General features: G+C 43.6%; 1 protein-coding gene across 2 annotated transcripts in view; it reads left to right on the top strand.

Moving 5' to 3' along the window:
* The window catches only part of MYBL2 (MYB proto-oncogene like 2), a 70782-nt gene that overhangs the window by 24951 nt on the left and 20037 nt on the right, over positions 1 to 25794 (top strand). For both annotated transcript variants that reach the window (XM_089673323.1, XM_089673322.1), the window contains exons 8-13: positions 943 to 1317; positions 2915 to 3054; positions 5317 to 5413; positions 5963 to 6076; positions 13121 to 13231; positions 17813 to 18208. In XM_089673323.1, coding sequence (XP_089529449.1) covers positions 943 to 1317; positions 2915 to 3054; positions 5317 to 5413; positions 5963 to 6076; positions 13121 to 13231; positions 17813 to 18208 — 1233 coding nt within the window. The remainder of the gene's footprint in view (positions 1 to 942; positions 1318 to 2914; positions 3055 to 5316; positions 5414 to 5962; positions 6077 to 13120; positions 13232 to 17812; positions 18209 to 25794) is intronic.

Here is a 25794-nt window from a genome sequence, read left to right as displayed (position 1 = left end):
AAGGCTCTCCAAGCTGCAAGCAGTCCTTGGTTTTCTGTTTTTCTTCTCGGGTTTGTTAGTGTTTGACTCCTGTGTCCCTTAATGGACTCCCAAGAAAAGGACTTTACAGGAAGTTCAAAAATCTTCTTTTTTTTTTTTTTTTTTTTCTTTTGGTAGCTGTACAAAGTGATGGGAAGATTATGTCTCTGTGGTGGTCCAACTCCACTGGAGGAGCAGCAAAGACACCTTTGGCCAGCAGCATTGTCAATCTGGGGTGTGAGGGTAGTGTAGCAGATTTGGATGGACTTGACTAAAAGTAAAACTGAACTCCTGACAGCATTCATGGCATGTCCTGTTTTGGGAAACAGTTAATTTGATGATGGGTTTAGTTCTGCTTTAAATGGTTTGTCTTAACAATGTTACTTTTGATGGACAGTTTGGTTTGTTAAATTAAGTTGCAGAATAAGACTAGCTGGTGGGATCAACAAGTGAAAATAAAGAAAGCACAATAGCTTATTCTCAAAAAAACTAATGCAGCCAACAAATTTAGGGATATGTAAATTTCAGCATATTTTGTTTGTGTTTTAATTCTGCTTTAAGTAAACCTGAATTGTTGCTTTGCTGTACATTGATAAGCGGGTTCACTTTATAGGTGGTCTTATTGCTGTTTCTTGTGTACTCGTTGTGCCGTTTATTAAACTTTAGGCTCTACTGAGTCTATACAGACATTAAATGGCTCTGATTCTACAGCCATAAATATAAATTTATAAACCGATTTTTCGATTACTGCCTTTTGCATTCATATGCACTCAAATTTTTTAGTGACCTTTTGAGATCATATCAATGAACAGTGGTTTCTGTATGCTATGAGTTACTGCACATATTTTTCACTTCTGTGTTAGCCTTGCATCTTGACCTTCATTATGCCTTTTTTTTTTTTTTTTTTTTTTTTTTTTTTTTTAGGACACCGATGGCTGGTGTGACTTATCTTCATTTGACTTAGTAGATGACTCTGCTGTCAGTGATGTTGGAAGCCCCACACATTCTGCCTCTAACTCTACAAAGACCATGTCAGCAAATGTTACAGAATACCGATTGGATGGACATACCCTCTCCGACTTGAGTAAGGGCAGCAAGGGTGAATTGATTCCTATTTCTCCACGTCCACAAGGCATATTTGGAACTCCACCGTCCCTGCTTAAGCAGCACAAAAAGAGGAGAATTACATTGTCACCTGTTACAGAAAGCACTGTCAACAGCAGCACCTCTACTACAGAAGTGAATAGTATGACTCCGAAGAGCACTCCGGTTAAATCCCTGCCTTTCTCTCCATCTCAGGTAGGAATTCAGCTAGACCATTGTGCAATGATTGGGTTTAAACGTCTTAAGGGCACTCACATTAACCACCTTCCGCCCGCCCTCTAGTACAATGATGGGCGCAAGGTGGTTCTCTCGTTCTGATAGGATGTCATATGACATCCTACCATTCTCACTGCGCATGCGCAGCTCAGGGAGCGTGCAGCGCGGCGATCGCAGGTCTGCTGTGCCCTCGGACACAGCGGATCACGGAAAGAGCTGAAGATGTCGGCTCAGTCATGTGATCAGCTGTGTCCAATCACAGCTGATCACATGTAAACATGGAAATGCTGGTTATCGGCATTTCTCTCCTCTCGAGCTGTCACGCTGACAGCTGGAGAGGAGAGCCGGTAATCTGCTTTCCGCGGAGGGGACATGTACATGATGATCAGTGTGGCCCAGAAGTGCCACCTGTCAGTGCCCATCAGTGCCATGTGCCACATCAATGCCATATATCCGTGCACATCAATGCCACATATCAGTGCCCATCAGTGCCGCCCATCAGTGCCGCCTATCAGTGTCCATCAGCGCACATGAGTGAAGGAGAAAAATCACTTATTTACAAAATTGTAGAACAAAAACTAAGAAAAAACGTTTTTTCAAAATTTTCAGTGGTTTTTGGTTTAAGAAAAAATAAAAATCTCACCAAAAGAAAGCTCTATCTGTCTCAAAAACATGATAAAAATTTCATATGGGTACAATGTTGCATGACCGCGCAATTGTCATTCAAAGTGTGACAGTGCTGAAAGCTGGAAATTGGCCTGGGCAGGAAGGGGGTATAAGTGCCCTGTAGGCTAGTGGTTAATATAATTGTTGGAAAATCATTTTTTTTTTATGGAAAAAAAGTGTAGTTTTTTTTTTTTTTGTTTTTTCCTGACCTGACAAGGTATACAGCACCATTGTAGTTCTATTTAAAAAACAAAAAAAAAATGAGCAAGAAGCCCTTCATGAGCTATGGTCTAGCGACATTGCCTTTGCTGAGATTTCATCAGTCTGCTGCAGGCAGGAGCAGATATTTTCTCACTCTTCTTCCTTAGTGATCAGATTGAAAATTTGTAGAAAGGTGAGAGGTTGAAGTAGACATTTGCGAACATGGCCAAGATCTGCAGATGCCACAATTTATACAGTTGTTTTATTTCTGAGCCAGCTTACTCAAGTAATTGGATACTGACCCTGGATAATGCCTGGACATAGATGGGGCTTTCCTATCAGAGAAGCAGATTGTGTTATCTGAGAGTGCTGTGTTTGTCAGCATGCATTTAACTATATTTATATTCACTTAGTTTCTTTGCTAAAAAGCATGTTTATAGAGCTTAATAGCTGAACTTCTAATTGCATACACCTCCTCCCTAGCTGTGTGCCCCTTCGTACTGCTCTGTGTGCAGTTTGATTTTAAGAGACACTTCTCAGAGGAAGAAGATACTGCTGTGTTCTATTTAGAGAATATAGGATGCCCTGCAAAATATTGGTGTATCCTGTAATGTAAAAATATATAAAATAACATAGATACAAAACATAACTTTTAAAACCGATAAATGACAAAGCAAAAGAATTAACTTGCATTTTTGTATTTTTCCAGTTTTTGAATTTCTTGTCAAAACATGATGCCATAGAGCTGGAAAATCCATCTCTGACCTCAACACCTGTCTGTAGCCAGAAGGTTGTGGTGACCACCCCCCTCCATCGGGACAAGACACCACTGCTGCAAAAGAATTCAGCGTAAATTATGTTTTAATGTCCATTGCTTGTGATGTTTGACCTAAACATAAATACAGGTGTACCTCGGTTTACGAATTTAATTAGTTTTGCAGGACCTTTCGTATAGTGAACAATTTGTAAACCGAAACACTGTTTCCCATAGGAATGCATTGAAAACCAATTAATCCGTTCTGAAGGTCAGAAAAACAGTAAACGCTACTAAAATACCGCATGAGTTATTTTATGAAATCATGTGGTATTTTAGAAGTGACAACCATGTGTTAATGTTTCAGCTGGCAGCTGGGTTCCCCACTGACAGCTGAATGTAAAAGAATTTCCAGCAATTAAAAAATTACCGCTTTTTTTCTTCACTATACAGTAGTTCACAAATTCAGCTGTCACTTCTCCCTCCAGCTAAAAGAGTTTCTTTTATTTTATTTCCCCAACTTAAAAGAAACCATGTTTCCTTTCAGTTTCTTAAAAGATACAAAGTTTCCTGCAACTCCAAGGAAAGTGACAGCTAATGTTGTGAGGTGTAGTGAAGATAAAAAAAAAAAGCCGGCAATTGCATTTAAAAATCAGCACTGACATTCACTTCGTATTGCGAAAAAAATTAGTAAAACATTTGTAAACTGAGGCATTATTTTCAATGGATTTTCATTCGTAAATCGAAAATTATGTTAACCGAGGCATTCGTAAACCGAGGTATTACTGTGTGTATATATAATTTTTTATTTTCATGGTATAGTATATTTAGCATTCTAAGCAGTAGGGCAGGACTGCAACTGTGGTCCCTGTGACATAACTTGTTGTTTGGGAAAATTTTGCATTTAAATTGCCTGTTGCATTTTTCTCACTTTGCACCACCATTAGTTAATTGGACCCATAGGGGTTGATTTACTAAAACTGGAGAGTGCAAAATCCGGTGCAGCTCTACAAAGAAACCAATCAGCTTCCAGGTTTTCTTTTCAAAGCTTAATTGAAAAAGCTGACATTAGAAGCTGATTGGCTCCCATGCGCAGCTGCAACAGATTTTGCCTTCTCCAGCTTTAGTAAATCATCCCCGTAGTGTTTTGGTATATCGAATGGTGTAGTCCTGCCCAGCTGTCATTCCCGAAACTGCTAAAAGCTTCTTACTCTATCTCTACAATAGAAAGTAATAATTCTGTAGCCCAAGATGACAATAGGGAGAGCCAAATAGACTCCTTGAGATAACACTGGAAGAGTGCACAGGACTGACATGAATTTCTGACATGATCAACAGTTTTTTTTTTTTTGCACTTATTGAAGAGATGTAACAAAACACGTTGAATGGTATATTGAACAGCCTGAAAGGAAGCACATTTATTCCTGGTTAGCTGGTTCCTGCCTAGCCTATTGTACAATGACATATGACGCCCTCCCATTCTTGGCGCACAGCGAAACAATCTGTGGTGAGCTGTGTCCCTTGGATGTTGGCTCTTTACCATGTGATCAGCTGTGTCCACTCACAGCTGATCACATGTAAACAAATGCCGGTTATCAGCATTTTCTTTCCTCGGCGCTGTCTGAGGAAAGGAAAGCCGACAACTGGCTTTCCTGTGACGGGACTTTTACACTGATAATCAGGGCACAAAAAAAGACACATTTTATATTTCTCCTTGCTAGAGGAGAAAAGTGTAAACAAAGGAAAAATAAAGAAATAGGGTTTGATCTAAGTCAGTGTTAGAGTTGGAGTTGGAATCAAGGTCTGGGTCAGTGTATTTTACGTGGGATTAAAAAAAGCATTTTTTAAAATTCGGTGTCCGTGTGTTTTAGGTAGGATAAAAAACAAAATGTGCACTATTGATTCTGGTATCTTTGATTTTGTCAGGAACAGAAGAATTTATATTGGGTTTCTTTGATGGCAGGTTATGGTAACGGCAAGAAATCTAGTTACATTTCAAAAACTATTTTTTTTTTCTATGTTGTGCTAGTTTTTCTTTGATAAAAAAATTAATCAGAAGATATGTTACCATTTACCGCCAAATGAAAGCCCAATTCTTCCTAATGTATAAAAAAAAAAAGCAACCAGGTATAATTTACCTGTTGCAATGATATGTACAGTTTTACTAGCACAAGTCAACATTGCAAAACTGTATTCAGGTGTTTAAGGTTTGTTTTACTTTGTTCTGAAAAGGTTACCAGAAAGGTGAATGTCTTTCTCTAAATTTGGACTAGCATATTTATAGTATCTTGTGTTCTCTTATTGTTAGGAGTAACGTGTTTTTGTTTTTTTTCTTTTCTTTTCTTGCGTTGTTTTAGATTTGTCACTCCAAACCACAAATTTATGGGAGACAATACACCTCACACACCTACACCATTTAAAAATGCATTGGAAAAGTTTGGTTCAAGGCCATTGGTAAGTGAGTTTTGAATGTATCCTTCTATAAGTAATAGCCATTAATCATTGGTATGTACACAAGTCCCCAATACCCCAACAGCAAGATACTGTCTTAAGAAGCAGACATTGTTTGGCTTGAGGGGGGAACACATATTATATGAAGTAAGGTGGTGGTTGAAGGAGTTGTATAACCAGAAATTGAAACTTTGATTTTTATGCTCAAACAAATATCAGAAATCAAAATGAGGCATTTTTGGGGTTCTGTTGTAATGCTGGGGGACTGAAAAATCTGTTAAGACTATCTCACTTCAGCAGTCTCCAAAATATGTATAAAAAATTTCTTAAAACAAGCATGCAAAATATAAATCTGTTTTGGACGGAGCTGGTTTTAAAGAAGAAACTTCAGTAGACAATTTACACTAGATAAAATGTGCAGAGCAACTTTATATAGAATCATCTGACCTTTTTTTATTCTACCAATGTTTTCTGGTTGCAGCAGTTTGATTAATGTGGCTACTTGGACCTTTTTGTTTGCACTTTTTCTGTGACTTTCTTCTTGTTTTGCAGCCCCCTACTCCTCACCTAGAAGAAGATCTGAAGGAAGTCCTGCGCAGTGAGTCAGGCATCGAGCTTATTATTGTGGATGAGCCGAACCACGATCGTCATAAAAGGAAACCCGGGGTAATTATTGGCTTTCTTCTGCTCATATAAGGGTAATCTTTGTGAACATAGTATTGCCATAGTTCCCACTAACTGAAAAACTGACATCTAGGCCCTATTAATAATGGGAAGTGGATGGGGATATGAAGTGACCCTAAACTCCAGTTAAAAAAATGTGTATATGTTTATATTCCTAACTGAAAAAAAAAAAACCATCCTATTAGACGGTGGCTACGTTTGTTCTCCATGTCCAGCTGTATGTAGGAACATAGCCTCCCTCTCTTGCTCGCACCTGAGAAGCACTGGGGACTATAGGATTGTAAGAGTGCATGGAACAGTGCACATGACTGCAACTAACGTGCACTGCTTGTTCCAAACAAAACCAAGGGGGCAGAGGGTCGGGAGCTCAAGGAGGATGTTAAAAAAAAAAAAAAAAAAGCAGAAAAGCAAACTATTTCATGAAATATAGTTTACATGGCAATAAGTAGTGGATGTGTATGAATTTTGTTTGGATAATAAGGATATCATTTTGTGTCACTTTCACCCGGTTTCTGTCAAGGGCCATAGCAGCAAGGAATTAACCATTTTGCTGCCAGATCCAATATTAACATTGTTTGCACATGTAAGCCTGAAGATTACTTCAAACTAAACATGTTTTCTGAAAGTATAGACCCTGTAGAATAAACTAGTGGCAGTTTTGTTTCTGTATGTCACAAGACATAAGTACAATGGTTTACCAAACCCATATTTTCCTTTAAACAATACACTGAAATAATTTTAGTGCATATAGTTACAATAGAATTCTTACGTTTTGTTAAAATATATAAAGGATGACATTGTGGGGTTTATTTACTAAAGCTGGAGAGTCCAAAATCAGACTCCCTTCTGCATAGAAACCAATCAGCTTCTAACCTCAGCTTGTTCAATGAAGCTTTGGCAATGAAACCTGGAAGCTGATTGGTTTCTATGCAGAAGTGAGTCTGATTTTGCACTCTCCAGTAGAGATGAGCGAAGAAATGAAAAATTCGATTCGGCTGATTCGGCGAATTCCAGTGTGAAATTCGATTCGATGCGAATTTCTCCGCTACGAAGATGACTTATTTAAAGGGTTTCTAGGCTTCAGAGAGCCTTTAAATTAGTGCAGAACACTGTACCTTTAATTTAAATGCCCTTGGAGATGAGGAAGGAGAAGGAGAAGGATGAGAAGAAGGAGAAGGATGAGAAGAAGGAGAAGGATGAGAAGAAGGAGAAGGATGAGAAGAAGGAGAAGAAGGATGAGAAGAAGGAGAAGGATGAGAAGAAGGAGAAGGATGAGAAGAAGGAGAAGGATGAGAAGAAGGAGAAGGAGAAGGATGAGAAGAAGGAGAAGGATGAGAAGAAGGAGAAGGATGAGAAGAAGGAGAAGGATGAGAAGAAGGAGAAGGATGAGAAGAAGGAGAAGGATGAGAAGGAGAAGGATGAGAATAAGGAGAAGGATGAGAAGAAGGAGAAGGAGAAGGATGAGAAGAAGGAGAAGGATGAGAAGAAGGAGAAGGATGAGAAGAAGGAGAAGGAGAAGGATGAGAAGAAGGAGAAGGATGAGAAGAAGGAGAAGGATGAGAAGAAGGAGAAGGAGAAGGATGAGAAGAAGGAGAAGGAGAAGGATGAGAAGAAGGAGAAGGATGAGAAGAAGGAGAAGGATGAGAAGAAGGAGAAGGATGAGAAGGAGAAGGATGAGAAGGAGAAGGATGAGAAGGAGAAGGATGAGAAGAAGAAGGCTGAGAATAAGGAGAAGGATGAGAAGAAGGAGAAGGAGAAGGATGAGAAGAAGGAGAAGGATGAGAAGAAGGAGAAGGAGAAGGATGAGAAGAAGGAGAAGGATGAGAAGAAGGAGAAGGATGAGAAGAAGGAGAAGGAGAAGGATGAGAAGAAAGAGAAGGATGAGAAGGAGAAGGATGAGAAGGAGAAGGATGAGAAGAAGAAGGATGAGAAGAAGAAGGATGAGAAGAAGGAAAAGGATGAGAAGGAGAAGGATGAGAAGGAGAAGGATGAGAAGAAGGAGAAGGATGAGAAGAAGGAGAAGGATGAGAAGAAGGAGAAGGATGAGAAGAAGGAGAAGGATGAGAAGAAGGAGAAGGAGAAGGATGAGAAGAAGGAGAAGGATGAGAAGAAGAAGGATGAGAAGAAGGATGAGAAGGATGAGAAGAAGAAGGATGAGAAGGAGAATGATGAGAAGAAGGAGAAGAAGGAGAAGGATGAGAAGAAGGAGAAGGATGAGAAGAAGGAGAAGGAGAAGGATGAGAAGAAAAAGGATGAGGAGAAGGAGAAGGATGAGGAGAAGGAGAAGGATGAGAAGAAGGAGAAGGATGAGAAGAAGGAGAAGGATGAGAAGAAGGAGAAGGATGAGAAGAAGGAGAAGGATGAGAAGAAGGAGAAGGATGAGAAGAAGGAGAAGGATGAGAAGAAGGAGAAGGATGAGAAGAAGGAGAAGGATGAGAAGGAGAAGGATGAGAAGGAGAAGGATGAGAAGAAGGAGAAGGAGAAGGATGAGAAGAAGGATGAGCAGAAGGAGAAGGATGAGAAGAAGGAGAAGGATGAGAAGAAGGATGAGAAGAAGGATGAGAAGAAGGAGAAGGATGAGAAGAAGGACAGTTCTGTGACAGTTTCTGTCTATTTCTGACAGTTCTGGGACATTCACTCCATACAGCGGTTTCAACCGCTGTATGGAGGGAATGTCATAGAACTGTCAGAAATAGACTATTAATGACAGTTCTGGGACTGTCCTTCCATGCAGCGGTTGAAACATTGTATGTATTTGTTTCCATAAATGGATCCATTTATGGAAACAAATACATACAATGTTTCAACCGCTGCATTGAAGGACAGTCCCAGAACTGTCATTAATAGTCTATTTCTGACAGTTCCATGACATTCCCTCCATACAGCGGTTAAAACAGCTGTATGCAGTGAATGTCCCAGAACTGTCATAAATAGTCTATTTCTGATAGATCTGGGACATTCACTCCATACAGCTGTTTTAACCGCTGTATGGAGGGAATGTCATGGAACTGTCAGAAATAGACTATTAATGACAGTTGTGGGACTGTCCTTCCATACAGCGGTTGAAACATTGTATGTATTTGTTTCCATAAATGGATCCATTTATGGAAACAAATACATACAATGTTTCAACCGCTGCATTGAAGGACAGTCCCAGAACTGTCATTAATAGTCTATTTCTGACAGTTCCATGACATTCCCTCCATACAGCGGTTAAAACAGCTGTATGCAGTGAATGTCCCAGAACTGTCATAAATAGTCTATTTCTGACAGTTCTGGGACATTCACTCCATACAGCGGTTTCCGGCAAAAAGTGTATGTGCAGAGTTCCTCTATTCTGCAGATACACTTAGAGGAGCTCTGCAGATACACTTAGAGGAGCTCTGCACATACACTTTTTTCCGGTTTGGAATTATTCTTATTTTCATCCTACTTCTTCTTCTTCTTCTTCATCCTCATCCTCATCCTCTTCTTCTTCTGAGGATGAGGATGAAGAAGAAGAAGAAGAAGAAGAAGAAGTAGGATGAAAATAAGATTAATTCCAAGCCGGCAAAAAGTGTATCTGCAGAGCTCCTCTAAGTGTATCTGCAGAATAGAGGAACTCTGCACATACACTTTTTGCCGGCTTGGAATTATTCTTCTTTTCATCCTACTTCTTCTTCTTCTTCTTCTTCTTCATCCTCATCCTCAGAAGAAGAGGATGAGGATGAGGATGAGGAAGAAGAAGAAGAATGAAAAGAAGAATAATTCCAAGCCGGCAAAAAGTGTATGTGCAGAGTTCCTCTATTTCTGACAGTTCTCTCACAGCTTCTTCACATGTACAGCGGTTGAAATATCTGTATCCTAAATGGAAACTAATAGATACAAATTGTATCTATTAGTTTCCATTTAGGATACAGATGTTTCAACCGCTGTACATGTGAAGAAGCTGTGAGAGAACTGTCAGAAATAGAGGAACTCTGCACATACACTTTTTGCCGGCTTGGAATTATTCTTCTTTTCATCCTACTTCTTCTTCTTCTTCTTCTTCTTCTTCTTCTTCTTCATCCTCATCCTCATCCTCTTCTTCTGAGGATGAAGAAGAAGAAGAAGTAGGATGAAAAGAAGAATAATTCCAAGCCGGCAAAAAGTGTATGTGCAGAGTTCCTCTATTTCTGACAGTTCTCTCACAACTTCTTCACATGTACAGTGGTTGAAACATCTGTATCCTAAATGTAAACTAATAGATACAATGTTTCAACCGCTAAACATGTGTTCCTTCTGTCAGAGAACTGTCAGAAATAGCGGAGCTCACTGCAGGGACACTTTTGCCGGCTGATCGGGAAATGTTCGATTCGCGCACCCGAAGTAGGCAAAATTTCGGTTTCGACACGAATCGAATATTTCCTGAAATTCGACTCGAATTCCGGTTCGCCTAGTTCGATTCGCTCATCTCTACTCTCCAGCTTTAGTAAATAAACCCCTGTGTGTCAAGTAAATAAATGTCAGATAAGTCTAGCATTAAAATTGTAGGCACCTTTTTGAAACAATGAATTACAGTACCCAAATTTTTTCACAGACAACTCTTAACCATTTCAATACCGGGCAATTTTACACCTTCCTGCCCAGGCCATTTTTCAGGTTTCAGCGCTCTCACACTTTGAATGACAATTGCGCGGTCATACAACACTGTACCCAAACTAAAATTTTATCATTTTCTTCACACAACTAGAGCTTTCTTTTGGTGGTATTTAATCACCGCTGGGGTTTTTATTTTTTGCTAAATTAACAAAAAAAGACCAAAAATTTTGAAAAAAAAACCACATTTTTATTTGTTTCTGTTATAAAAGTTTACAAATAAATAATTGTTCTTCATAAATTTAGGCCGAGATGTATTCTGCTACATGTCTTTGGTGAACATAACCCAAATTAGGATGTATTATTTAGTTTGTAGGAAAGTTGTAGAGTTCACAAACTATGGTATAGATCTGAATATTGATCAATCCTGAAGTACTGACAGCCAATCTAATTTCTTGAGGTCCAAGAATGTCAGAATAGTACAGATATCCCCAAATGACCCCTTTTTGCAGAGTAGACAGTCCGACGTACTTCATAAGAGGCATGGCGAGTTTTTTGAAGTTGTGTTTTTTTTGTCATAATTTTTTGGAAAATGAAAAAATTAAAAAAATTATTTTCACTATTTTTTTTTTACATACTGTCACCAGTGCAGTACAGCGTCATCATATAACTGGCATGGCGGTGAACAGGGACACTGACTGGTGACAGTATGAAAAAAAAAAAAATATATATTTTTTTTAATTTTTTTTATTTTTAATTTTTTATTACATTTTTTTTATTTTTTTAAGATTTTTTTTTAAGATTTTACTATTACCAAAGTAGTACAGTGTTACCATAGTAACATTGTACTACTTTGGGGAAGTGATCAGTATTTTTTTTTTTTTTTACACAATTTGCTTATAGCAAAGAATTACTTTGCTATAAGCAAGCATTTACCTGAATGAAATCGATTCATTCAGCTTTTTTTTTCTTTTTTTCCTTTTTTTTTTTTTGTGCTTAGCTGTGATTTGGTCACAGCTAATCACATGACATGTGCATGTGATTAGCTGTGACCATTCACAGCTAGGCACTAGTATACAATGGATGGCATGAATGAAGCCATCCATTGTATACAACTGTCATGTGACCTGCTGTGATTGGTCACAGCAGGTCACATGGTACCAGCAACTGGAGCCGGTACTCGGATCTGTCATCGGCCGTGGCCTCTGCATTAGCGCAAACTGCACATGTGCAGGAGCATGCCAAATGGCGTGCACCCGGAATGCAGCAACACTTTTGAAGCCGCCAAACGGCCATTGGCCGGGCGGCTAATGGTTAAAAGTTATTAAAGCTCCTTAAAATGGGAAAAAAAACCCAAAGTTTTAAAGCCTCATATTTGTAAGAATGTAAACACTTGTGTCGGGTGTGCACGCACAAAAATTATTGTTAAAATACACATTTTTGGCTTAAAAATGAATTCAGCATCTGCAAAAAATGAAAATATAGGTCCTGCAGTGAATTGCTTAAAGTACAGCATTCCTAAATGTGATGTCATTAGTAAAGAGTCTGATCTGATTCTGTCATGAAGGAAAGTGAAAGTATCTTGGTTTGTACCCTGTATAGATGACATGAGTTTTCACCGCTTTTGACACCCTTTAAAGTAGAACTAAAGGCAAAACGTTTTTGGGTATAGAGTAAAGGAGGGTTATAACCCATGTCATGTTTATTTTTGCCATGTGTCCCATTGGGGAGATTTACCTTCTCTTCCTGTCCTATAGCCAAACCGGAAGTGAGACAAAATCCCTGCAAATTAAGGGAATCCCTTGGACCCCCCCCAGGTCACTGAAACTAGTGTCCCCGTTGGAAGTTTTCTCCTCTGTTACTTTTCTGGGGACAACCCAATATTTTGGGTTTTCTTTCACTCTCAATGATAATGGTAAACAGGGCAAATAGAGGGGAAATCTCCCTAACGGGGGCAGAGGTAGCAATAAAAGCCTAACAGGTGTTCTAATCCGTCTTCAAAATCTGAAATTAGGGGGAAAAAAATGTACTTTTAGTAAGGCTTTGTTTCCCTTCCACTGCAGATCCTGTGTCTCTGCATCGTTTAATCCGTTTCTATAACATATCTTTACAAAATCACTTTAGGCACTGCCTTATGCTGAATGCTCCTCCTGAGAGCACACTTTGTAAGCCACCATGTAGGTTTTTACTGAGCTGCTCTGTGATTGATTTATTGGTAAAGGGGATTAATTGACTCGCTGAATCATCCTTCAAGCATATCTCTGCAAGGAAACATTTCTTTCCAATGTTACATTCTTGTCTGAAGCACCATGTCATGCAAGTGTCTGGTGAAGTTTATCATATAAATGGATTGTATGTATTGAAAAAATAGCTTTCCATTAAACTTTTGATGAATAAGACCTGACATATTTATAGAAATATACTGTGTAGCATTACTTCGTATAATGTACCCTGTTTCTTTTCATCCAGCACTCACACAGTCCCATCAAGAAAGTGCGCAAGTCCCTGGCTTTGGATATTATAGACAAGGAGATTAAGCCTCCCACATTGTCTCTCTCATCATCTGCTTCACATATACAGGTAAACTGATGCTGGCTTAGCAATGACCATTGTGTAAGGATGGTGAGGGGATGGTGATGCAAGTATGTCAACTGAAAACCTTTAATCTGAGCAGAAGACATTGCCTTTTCATAGTTTCCCTGTTCTTTCTGTTGTAGACCCTGCAAGGATGGTATATGCAAACATTGACCATACCCTACAGTTTTATACTTGCTGTCTGCTAGGCATGCCTTACATGTTGACAGCACATGGAATTGGCAGCCCTTAGGCAGTGATCACCGCATATTGTGGAGGAACATGTACTCACATGCTGCATCATCTAGCCAGAACTGCTGCAGTTTTATTTGGCCCTGCAGTGTGGATTTGGCTCTGTGGTTGGTAACAAGTCTACAGGTTCTCTTTACTTGCAGTTGGTTACTTGGATTGCCTTCATGAGCTCATAAGAATTTTAGACACTGGCATGAGCCTCTTTCATAGTCATATCTTTTGTGCCTAACATCTGAAGTACCTAAGGGTTCTAGGACTGCCTTCAGTACGCTCAAGTGTTTTTTTGGGTTTTTTTTTAATATCTTTTTCTCCTTCATAAATGTATTTGCAGTCTGCATCAGCCAATGCTGTACACACATAACCAGTGACATCCCAGTCTCAGATTTTTTTGTACTTAGTTTAATACGTGGATTGATGCTACATCCTCAAATATGAAACCTTGTGAGTACCCCAATGGTCACCCTGGACACACACAACACACAAACACACACCTCCTCTCTCTTTCTCGCCTCTCCCCTCTCTCTTTCTCGCCTCTCCCCTCTCTCTTTCTCGCCTCTCCCCTCTCTCTTTCTCGCCTCTCCCCTCTCTCTTTCTCGATTCTCTCCTCCCCCTCCCCCCATCCCTCTCCCCCACTCTCTCCCCCACTCTCTCCCCTTCTCTCTCCCCTTCTCTCTCCTCCCCCTCCCTCTCTCCTCTCTCTCTCTCTCCTCTCTCTCTCTCTCTCCTCCCCCTCCCTCTCTCCTCCCCCCTCCCTCTCTCCTCCCCCCTCCCTCTCTCCTCCCCCCTCCCTCTCTCCTCCCCCCTCCCTCTCCCCCCTCCCTCTCCCCCCTCTCCTCTCCCTCCCTCCCCCCTCTCCTCTCTCTCCTCTCTCTCCTCTCTCTCCCTCCCGCCCCCCTCTCTCTCCCTCCCGCCCCCCTCTCTCTCCCTCCCGCCCCCCCTCTCTCTCCTCTCCCTCCCGCCCCCCCTCTCTCTCCTCTCCCTCCCGCCCCCCCCTCTCTCTCCTCTCCCTCCCGCCCCCCCCTCTCTCTCCTCTCCCTCCCGCCCCCCTCTCTCTCCTCTCCCCTCCCGTCCCCCTCTCTCTCCTCTCCCCTCCCGTCCCCCTCTCTCTCCTCTCCCCTCCCGTCCCCCTCTCTCTCCTCTCCCCTCCCGCCCCCCCTCTCTCCTCTCCCCTCCCGTCCCCCCTCTCTCTCCTCTCCCTCCCGCCCCCCTCTCTCTCCTCCCCCTCTCTCTCCTCTCCCTCCCGCCCCCCCTCTCTCTCCTCTCCCTCCCGCCCCCCCTCTCTCTCCTCTCCCCTCCCGTCCCCCCTCTCTCTCCTCTCCCCTCCCGTCCCCCTCTCTCTCCTCTCCCCTCCCGCCCCCCCCTCTCTCTCCTCTCCCCTCCCGCCCCCCCTCTCTCTCCTCTCCCTCCCGCCCCCCCTCTCTCTCCTCTCCCTCCCGCCCCCCCTCTCTCTCCTCTCCCCTCCCGCCCCCCCTCTCTCTCCTCTCCCCTCCCGCCCCCCCTCTCTCTCCTCTCCCCTCCCGCCCCCCCTCTCTCTCCTCTCCCTCCCGCCCCCCCTCTCTCTCCTCTCCCTCCCGCCCCCCCTCTCTCTCCTCTCCCTCCCGCCCCCCCTCTCTCTCCTCTCCCTCCCGCCCCCCCTCTCTCTCCTCTCCCTCCCGCCCCCCCTCTCTCTCCTCTCCCTCCCGCCCCCCCTCTCTCTCCTCTCCCTCCCGCCCCCCCTCTCTCTCCTCTCCCTCCCGCCCCCCCTCTCTCTCCTCTCCCTCTCTCTCCTCTCCCTCCCGCCCCCCCTCTCTCTCCTCTCCCCTCCCGTCCCCCTCTCTCTCCTCTCCCCTCCCGCCCCCCCTCTCTCTCCTCTCCCTCCCGCCCCCCCTCTCTCTCCTCTCCCTCCCGCCCCCCCTCTCTCTCCTCTCCCTCCCGCCCCCCTCTCTCTCCTCCCCCTCTCTCTCCTCTCCCTCCCGCCCCCCCTCTCTCTCCTCTCCCCTCCCGTCCCCCTCTCTCTCCTCTCCCCTCCCGCCCCCCCTCTCTCTCCTCTCCCCTCCCGCCCCCCCTCTCTCTCCTCTCCCCTCCCGCCCCCCCTCTCTCTCCTCTCCCCTCCCGCCCCCCCTCTCTCTCCTCTCCCCTCCCGCCCCCCCTCTCTCTCCTCTCCCCTCCCGTCCCCCCTCTCTCCTCTCCCCTCCCGTCCTCCCTCCCGTCCTCCCTCCCGTCCTCCCTCCCGTCCTCCCTCCCGTCCTCCCTCCTGTCCTCCCTCCTTCTCTCCCCCCCTCTTCTCTCGCTCTCCCCTCTCCTCTCGCTCTCCCCTCTCCTCTCGCTCTCCCCTCTCCTCTCGCTCTCCCCTCTCCTCTCGCTCTCCCCTCTCCTCTCGCTCTCCCCTCTCCTCTCGCTCTCCCCTCTCCTCTCGCTCTCCCCTCTCCCCTCTCCCCTCTCCGCTCTCCCCTCTCCGCTCTCCCCTCTCCGCTCTCCCCTCTCCGCTCTCCCCCTCCCCCCGCTCGCTCTCCCCCTCCCCCCGCTCGCTCTCCCCCTCCCCCCGCTCGCTCTCCCCGTCCCCGCTCTCTGCTCTCGCTGTCCCCGCTCTCTGCTCTCGCTGTCCCCGCTCTCTGCTCTCGCTGTCCCCGCTCTCTGCTCTCTGCTGTCCCCGCTCTCTGCTGTCCCCGCTCTCTGCTGTCCCCGCTCTCTGCTGTCCCCGCTCTCTGCTGTCCCCGCTCTCTGCTGTCCCCGCTCTCTGCTCTCTGCTCTCTCTCGCTTTCTTCTCTCTCGCTCTCTCTCGCTTTCTTTAGTAACATAACTTTTTTTTTTTCCTTTTATTAAACTAAAATAGGCTAATTAAAAAAAAAATTGCACTTTTTAGTTGCAGACCCTTCAATGAATGATATGTAGACCTCTGTACCTCCTTTGTTCTCTCATATTGTGATATCTTCTATCTGTATCATGCTGCAGGTGTCCATTTGTTGCTAGGTAACAATATTGGTGGTTTTTGTTTTGTATTAAGGTCAGTGCAGCTATGCTGCGGTAGTCTGTGATCTGCAGGCTTGTTCATAAAATATCTGAAAAGTATGCTGAACTTCTGTAGTAAGGGGCTGTGCTTGGCATTATAGGTAAAGGCAAGGGTTCAGCACTTAATTAAGAGATGGTATGTTTGTAATTTTTTTGGATGGACATAAACTTACACAGGCAGGAAACCTGGCAAATTTTACTAGATAATTCCTTTCCTAAAATATAAATATGCTTTTGTGTCTTTTAAGTCGAATGGGTATCTGTTTTGCACTTTTCTTTTATTGCAAGTTCAAACATTGCATGTTCATGACGCCATGATGATTAAATTACAAATCTGAAATCCCATGCCTGGCAAAGGGGTCCTGCGTGGCTCTGAAACGTTGCACCTTTCTTTCTGTGAAGTGCTCATTCTTCAATACAAAAAGCTTTTCGGACAACATTGATCCGTGATGTGCTGGCAAATGTGTACATTGATCTGTGATTATTCCATTTTCCAGTTGGATGTTGCTACAGCCTTCACTACTTCTGAGCCTGATCCAGGAACATGTGTGATGGGAATATTAACATGATCTTGGTCTAGGTCTGTGACTTAAACACTGAAACCTGGCAACTAGCATCAACAGTAGGCCTGCATTGGCAAGTCCCTGTCATGATTAGTGTATTTTTAGTGCACTGGAAAGAGTGAGAACCAGCTTCAAACTACTTGCTAAAATATCAGACTTTTAAAATATTCTTGCAAAGTTTCCCACCTGCTTTGTGAGTGTCCTATTTCTCTGCTGGTTAGGGCTGCACTTAAATTTTAAAGCGGAACTACACTGCATCTGAGCACCACAAATCAAAAACACTATTTAATTCATTTTTAATATTCAACGCAAACTCACCCATACATCCATGTCATCATGCTTTATTTTGCTGAGAAATCACTTTGAAAACAACCCCTAGCATTTCTGGCAGTGACCATCTTAAGAAAGGGCAGATGATTTATGTAGCATTTACTTCCTGGACTCTATCTTGCCCTTAGCTTAGGCATGCAGACAGGAGGGTGTGCTTAACTGAAAAAAAACTCCTTCCTTCCTGAAGAATCCTGGGATCTATGACATCATTTGCCCAGGCACAGAATCCAGAAAGTAATCTAAAGAAATGTGTTAAGGAAAAAAACCCAAAAAGGATTAAAAATAGTCCATGTTGATTGAGAGTGTGAGGTTCCACTTTAATCTCTCTGTTGGCAAAAATTAGCTTTGTTTTGTTTTTTTTTTTTTGTTTTTTTTTTTAAAGGTGGCATTTGTTGTGGTGGTTTTTTTTTTTTTTTTTTCTTGTTTTTAATGCCATGATATGTTTTACTCTCAGACGCAGGGTTGCGAGAGCTTCCTGTCCATATCTCTCAACGAGTCTTCATGCAGCAGCAAGGAGGAAAACAGTCTATTGAACCAGGGATTTGTCCAGGTCAAGTCAGGAAAAGGATCTTTTATGCTTGGGGACACCTCACACACTGACATTGGAGAACTAGTTAAAACGCAAGAGTCTGCTCTTCACAGAAGTGGAAAAGCCACGCCAGTTAAAACTGAGCCTGCTGCTAATGTAGCTACAGACGCTTCTTCCTGTTTGATGGTGGACATGGACAAAGTGGTGAGAACATCCCTTAATAAAAGCAAAGCTGCAAGTGTGAAGGCTGATACAGGTGTAACAGTAAAGACTGAAAAGGAGATGGTGGCACGGACAGAGAAACTCAGGATACCAGAACCGGTAAGTTCTTAAAGGAAACATATAAGGGTTTTTGCATGTGTGTATGTATACATGTGTGTGTGTGTATGTATATATGTGCGCACACACACACACACAGTGGACTGAGCTTCCTGCATCGAACATTAACAAGAAAGCTACTGCTGTTTTTGATCTTCCTCCTCTGCAACACTTGTGGGTGCCTATAAACCAGTTTTGGATATGGATAGTTCTATATAGATTTTTTTTTTTTCCTTATTATTATATAATTGTCTACATTATATACATGTAAATGCTACATTTTATTATTAAAATAGCAAACATGATATACTTACCTGTTCTGAGCCCCCATCACTGGCTCCTTCCTCACTGCTTTCTCTGAGCCAATGAGGAGGGAGAGAGTTGCTGCTCTTGTGCACATCGCTGGATCGAGATTGGGCTCAGGTAAGCATAGGGGGGTTGAGAGCAGAATGCAGAAGGTTTTTTTACCTTAATGCAGAGACTGTATTAAAGTGATTTCTAAAGGTTCGTATTTCTAAACCTGTTATACTTACCTGCTTTTTGCAATGACTTTGCACAGAGCAGCCTCAATCCTCTAATTTTTGAGTCCCCTGCTGGCGGTCCTGGATCTCCTGCCCCCGCTGAGTCGCCCCAATAGCAAGCCTTTTGCTATGGGGGCACTCAAGCAGTCACGAGGATATTTGGCCTACCACCCGCTTTCTCCTCATTGGCTCACTGGTTGTGATTGACAGCAGCAGGAGCCATTGATTCCCGTTGCTGAGGGAGCCAATGAGGGGAGAGAGACTTGGGACAGCCGCTGCTGTCATGTACATTGCTGGATCATAATAGGGCTAAAGTAAGGTGCAGCTGGGGGGGAGCTGTGCCCAGAAGGTTTTTTACCTTTTAACCACTTTCCCTTCTGAGGATTTACCACCCCCACCCCTTCCTGACCAGGCCATTTTTTGCGTTGCGTTGCTGCATTACTTTGACAATTGCGCGGTCATGCAACACTGTAACCAAATGAAATTTACATCCTTTTCTTCCCACGAATTGAGCTATCTTTCGGTGGTATTTGATCGCCTGTGAGGTTTTTATTTTTTGCACCATAAAAAAAAGACCATTTTGAGTTTCAGTTTACATGAGTTATAGCGTTTATAAATGGCGGTGTGTATATATACTGGGATTTTTTTATTTTATTTTTACTAATAATGGCGGTGGTCAACGACTTATAGCGGGACTGCGACGGGCATTCTGACACTGCGGGGAACTGACTTGGTGTCACTGACATCCCCAGTGACACCAATACAGTGATCAGTGCTAATAAAAAGCATGGACACTGTACTAGTGGCACTGGGCAGGAAGGGGTTAACATGAAAGGCGATCAAAGGGTTAACTGTGTGCTTGGAGTATTTTACTGGGGGCCATTGTGTTGGTGCTTCACTGTAAGCACACTGCTCTGGATGGCTGTGCTGTGCACAGCCATCCAGAGCAGTGTGCCCGAACCGACCGGCAGGAGGATTGTTAGTAAACAAAGTAGTCCTCCCTGTCGGAGATCCTTGATAATCACCAGCCGGGACCCAGTGATCGGCGGCGCGGGTTGGAAATACCCGAAAATACAAAATTACGTATATGTACAGTCAGGTCCATAAATATTGGGACGTCGACACAGTTCTAAAATTTTTGGCTCTATACACCACCACAATGGATTTGAAATGAAACAAACAAGATGTGCTTTAACTGCAGACTGTCAGCTTTAATTATGCAAACTGTTGTAATTCCTACACCGTTCACCTGATTTGGATGTAAATACCCTCAAATTAAAGCTGACAGTCTGCAGTTAAAGCACTATTTTGTTCTTTTCATTTCAAGTCCCTCAATCCCCTCATGTTTTGCATTGTATTGGTATTGTTCTGTCCCCCTTTGTAATGTACAGCGCTGAGCGAACTATTGGCGCTTTATAAATACTGTATAATAATAATAAAAATCCATTGTGGTGGTGTATGGAGCCAAAAATGTTAGAATTGTGTCGATGTCCCAATATTTATGGACCTGACTGTACATGATTTTGCTCAGCCCTACTGCCCTGTATTAGTATTTCTGCTATAGGGTGGTGGGGAAGTGGTTAATGCATAGAATACATTAAGGTAAAAAAACCTTCTGCCTTTCGAACCACTTTAACCAGTTCTCATCCGGCCAATAGCACAAAGGCGGCCGGGCGAGCAGCTCGTCCCTCCCGGTGAAAGCCATATGGCGTCCTTTCAGTCATGCGCAGTTTGCCTGCCCGCAGAGCCGTGCATCGGCTTGATCTGTCACCGGCCGTGTACCTCAGACATGGCCAATGACAGATCTGTGTACTGGCAGGTCACATGACAGTTGTATACAATGGATGGCTTCCTTTCATGCCATCCATTGTATACAAGTGTGGCTAGCTGTGAGTGGTCACAGCGATCACGTGCACAAGTTGGGCCAATCACAGCCCAGCTGTGTCATGTGATTAGCTGTGGCCAAATCACAGTTAAGCAAAAAAAAAAAAAAAAAAAACCCTAAATGAATCAATTTCATTCAGCTAAATGCTTGCTTATAGCAAAGCAATTCTTTGCTATAAGAAAATTGAGTAAAAAAAATACTGATCACTTCCCCAAAGTAGTATAATGTTACTATAGTAATATTATACTACTTTGGTCATAGTGAAATATGAAAAAAAAATCTTAAAGAGAAATGTAATAAAAAATAATAAATGAAAAAAAAAATGATCACTTTTTTTTTTCATACAGTCACCAGTGTCCCTGATCACCGCCATGCCAGTTATATGATGACGCTGTACTGTGCTGGTGACCGTATGGGGAAAAAAAAAAAAAAATAGTGAAAATCATTTTTTTTATTCATTTCCGAAAAATTATGACAAAAAAATTACAACTTCAAAAAACTCGACATGCCTGTTATGAAATACGTTGGACTGTCTACTTTGCAAAAGGGTAATTTGGGGGATATCTGTACTGTTCTGACATTCTTGGACCTCAAGAAATTAGATTGGCCGTCAGTACTTCAGGATTGATCAATTTTCAGATATATCCCATAGTTTGTGAACTCTACAGCAAAAATGATGTAGGGGTATACAGGTGAAATGTGAAAAATTAGAATATCGTGCAAAAGTTCATTTATTTCAGTAATGCAACTTAGAAGGTGAAACTAATATGAGATGGACTCATTACACGCAAAGCAAGATAGTTCAAGCCGTGATTTGTCATAACTGTGATGATTATGGCTTACAGCTCATGAACCCCAAATCCACAATCTCAGAAAATTAGAATATTACATGCAAGCAATAAAACAAGGATTGTACATAGAACAATATCAGACCTCTGAAAAGTATAAGCATGCATATGTACTCAGTACTTGGTTTGGGCCCCTTTTGCAGCAATTACTGCCTCAATGCGGCGTGGCATGGAAGCTATCAGCCTGTGGCACTGCTGAGGTGTTATGGAAGACCAGGATGCTTCAATAGCGGCCTTCAGCTCTTCTGCATTGTTCGGTCTCATGTCTCTCATCTTTCTCTTGGCAATGCCCCATAGTTTCTCTATGGGGTTCAGGTCAAGCGAATTTGCTGACCAATCAAGCACAGTAATCCCACGGTCATTGAACCAGGTTTTGGTGCTTTTGGCAGTGTGGGCAGGTGCCAAGTCCTGCTGGAAAATGAAGTCAGCATCCCCATAAAGCTCGTCTGCGGAAGGTAGCATGAAGTGCTCCAAAATCTCCTGGTAGATGGCTGCGTTGACCCTGGACTTAATGAAGCACAGTGGACCAACACCAGCAGATGGCATGGCTCTCCAAATCAACACAGACTGTGGAAACTTCACACGACTTCAAGCATCTTGCAGTGTGTGCCTCTCCATCCTTCCTCCATACTCTGGGTCCTTGGTTTCCAAATGAGATGCAAAAGTTGCTCTCATCAGAAAAGAGGACTTTAGACCACTGAGCAACAGACCAGGTCTGTTTTTTTTTTTTTTTTTTTTAAGCTCAGGTAAGGCGCTTCTGACGTTGTTTGTTGTTCAGGAGCGGCTTGACAAGAGGAATACAACATTTGAAGCCCATGTCCAGGATCCGTGTGTGTGTGTGTGTGTGTGTGTGTGTGTGTGTGTGTGTGTGTGTGTGTGTGTGTGTGTGTGTGTGTGTGTGTGTGTGGCGGCTCTTGATTCACTGACTCCAGCCTCAGTCCACTCCTTGTGAAAGTCCTCAACACTTTTGAATGGCCTTTTCCTGACAATACTGTCCAGGCTGCGGTCATCCCTGCTGCTTGTGCACCTTTTTCTTCCACACTTTTCCCTTCCACATAACTTTCTATTAATGTCCTTTGATACAGCACTTTGGGAACATCCAACCTCTTTTGCAATTACTTTTTGAGGCTTTCCCTCCTTATGGAGGGTGTCAATGATGGTTTTCTGCACAACTGTCAGGTCAGCAGTCTTTCCCATGATTGTGATTCCTACTGAACCAGACTGAGAGACCATTTAAAGGCTCAGGAACCCTTTGCAGGTGTTATGGCTTAATTAGCTGATTAGAGTGGGACACTTTGAGCCTAGAATATTGCACCTTTTCACAATATTCTCATTTTCTGAGATTGTGGATTTGGGGTTTTCATGAGCTGTAAGCCATAATCATCACAATTATGACAAATCACGGCTTGAACTACCTTGCTTTGCATGTAATGAGTCTATCTCGTATATTAGTTTCACCTTTTAAGTTGCATTACTGAAATGAACTTTTGCACGATATTCAAATTTTTCGCATTTCACCTGTATACCCCTACATCATTTTTGCTGGCCCTTCCGTAATAGTGCATAAGGCATTTAGAGATCATAGAGACTCTGGTGTTTGTTCACATGGTATTATTATTCATACGACAGAAATGCACCAAAATGTTTGGTCTTTTTTTGTTTAGCGAAAAAAAGAAAAAAAACACAGTGATTACATACCACCAAAAGAAAGCTCTAGTTGTGTGAAGAAAATGATAAAGTTTTAGTTTGGGTACAATGTTGTATGACCGCGCAAATACATTTTCCCCTCCAAAACATTTTTACTCTAATCATCTTCCAGGATGGCACACCTGAGATAACTAGCCCCATCTGACAGGAAACACAATCAATTGACAGAGTTTAAACTCCCTGTCCTTCCCTCCACTCCTCAGTTTTCAATTGTGTTTCCCTGGCAGTGAAATTTTTTTTTTTTTTTTTTGGTGGACCTAAGGCCTGGGGCTGGAGGTCCCCCTTGGGGGGTAGATGGCAGAGCCAGGGAGGGCAGGCTTTTACTCACCCTCTCCAGCTGTCTCACTTGTGCGAGCTTCCTGGGCACAAGGGAGGTGTGCCCGGCGTTTCAGGGATGGGCGACCTTCCTCCCTCTTCTTCCAGGGCAGCAGGGAGGCATGTCAGGAGAGGACCAGGCTGCAAGATTTTTCTTGCGGGTATGCTAATGGCCAACTGGCATTGGATCGCATGGTGCGCCCCTGTAGGGTTAGTGGGGTGGTCACGGTGAAGTCAGTCACTGGTTCCCCCCAGTAAGAGCCCAGGGTACAGGTAGGAGTGGAAAGGCTACGCTTCAAGCCTCGCTCCCAATAGGACTTCCGGCTTAAATATGGCGGCGCTGGTTGGCATTCTTTCCCTATGAGGCCGGTGAGGAGCCTCCAGGAGTTACCCCTGGGAGTGGGGACCCAGGAGCCCGGTAAAGGCAGTGCAGGGCCATGCTAAGATGGAAAGCGAGGCAGTGGCTGCAGCCAGTGGCAAGACTATGGGCGGCGAGTCTGACTCTGCTGCTGGGGAAGAGGAGGGAGGTAGAGACCTTACTCACCCTCCTACAGGTGTACATAGGGGGAAGGAATATTTTGTTAACCTGGGCTCCTGTTTATCTCCTTATAGCCATGTGGAACGCTCCAGAAGAGCGCACACAAATCGCCTAAGCCCTAAATTGCTAAAGCCCTCCACCGCTCCAAACGGTGTGATTATTGTAACAAGAAGATCCTTCAAGATCATGCCAGACCTTTTTGCTACAACTGTATCCACAAGTTGTTGGGGAAAGAAACCTCGGCGGTTATTAAGGATTTTTTGTCGGTGCAGACGGAAACGTTAGCCATCTTTTACAATCCTTGAAGACAGCCCTGACATCTAGGGAGGTGGATGCCCGTTCCACTAGGGAAGGGTCATCTTTCCAGGAGGGAGATTGGACGGAGAAGTGGGTGGGGGGGTGGTTAGGTCTCTCATCCTCTCAGGTCACAGAGGAAGAAGACTTGGAGGAGGCAGTGGGTTCTGGCCAAAGCTCCCTGCAAGAGGGGAAAGATTTGGAAGGTGCTAGTCTGGCTAGTGAAAAATCTAGACCAGGTAGACACATCTTTGTCATGGAAGATATGGAAGGGCTCCTAAGGGCTATCTATGCCTCGGAGGACATTCCAGAACTACCAATTCAGGTCTCAGCCCAAGATGAGATGTATAGGTGGTTGGTGAGGCCGCAAGCTAGGGTGCTACCCATGCACCAAACTCTCAAAGATGTTGTTTTAAGAGAGTGGAAGGAGCCTGAGTGAGGTCCTAAGATTGAAGACCTGCAAGAGGCGATAACCCTTTAGGGAAGAAGAGAGAGAAATTCCTAACCCCCCCCCCCCCAAAAAAAAAACAACAAAATTAGATACAGCATTATCGCAAGCCTGAACTGTCCTTTGAGGACTCTGGTAACATCAGAGATTGTGGACCGTAGGTCCGAGACGTTGTTGTGTAGAGCCTGGGGTGCCAATGCCACTACTATGGCCCCTGCCCTGGCTGCCTGCATTGTTAGAAATGCTGATGATTGGATGCATTAGTAATTGACCATGTCTTGCGGGGTACAAAGAAAAAAAGGGAAACCCAGTCAGAAGAGTTCTTGGCTTCCCTGGAGGTAGTTGGTAAGGCAGTAGCCTACCTAGCAGACGCTGCAGTGGAGATGGTCAGAACATCTGCTAAGACCGCAGCTCTTCTTAACTCAACCTGGAGGGCAGTGTGGGTTAAAACCTGGGAGGGGGATCAGACGTCAAGAGCCCGTCTCTGTGGTTTACCCTTCAAGTGTTCCTTTTCGTTTGGCCCAAGGCTGGACCAGGTGTTATCTAGGTCCGCCAAAAAGGGGAAGAAGTTCCCTTCCAAGGCCAAAAAGAATAAGAGGAAGAAGTTTTTTCGTGTCTCCTTTAATCAGGGCCAGCAAAGGGTTAGAAAAGACTCCCCTAAGAAATTGGCCAAAAAAGGAAGACAAAAGAAGCGTTTTTTTTTTTTTTTTTTTTTTTCCTGGCTCCAAATTCACCAGTAAGGACCCCAAATGACATAGATCTCAGGGTGGGCAGAAGACTGTCCAGATTCCTTCAAAAATGGGGGAAGATTATGGAGAACCTGTACATCCTGCAGTTGATAGAGGAGGGGTACCAGTTAGAATTCTCCTCACTCCCACCTCATACCTTTTGCGCTGACTTATCCCCCCAGAGACGGGACAAAGGCAGAGGGTCACTTGGGAGGGATTAAGGATTTAGCAGAGCAGGAGGTAATTGTCCCCGTGCCAGCAGACCAACTTTTTCAGGGATTTAATGTTTTCGTGGTCCCGAAGCC

The sequence above is a fragment of the Staurois parvus genome, unplaced genomic scaffold (assembly GCF_062004578.1).
Source record: "Staurois parvus isolate SC_StPar_1 unplaced genomic scaffold, SC_StPar_1.0 ptg000137l, whole genome shotgun sequence".
In the NCBI taxonomy this organism is placed as follows: Eukaryota; Metazoa; Chordata; class Amphibia; order Anura; family Ranidae; genus Staurois; species Staurois parvus.
Note: the sequence above shows the minus strand (reverse complement) of the source record. Positions and strands in the feature narration are given on the sequence as shown.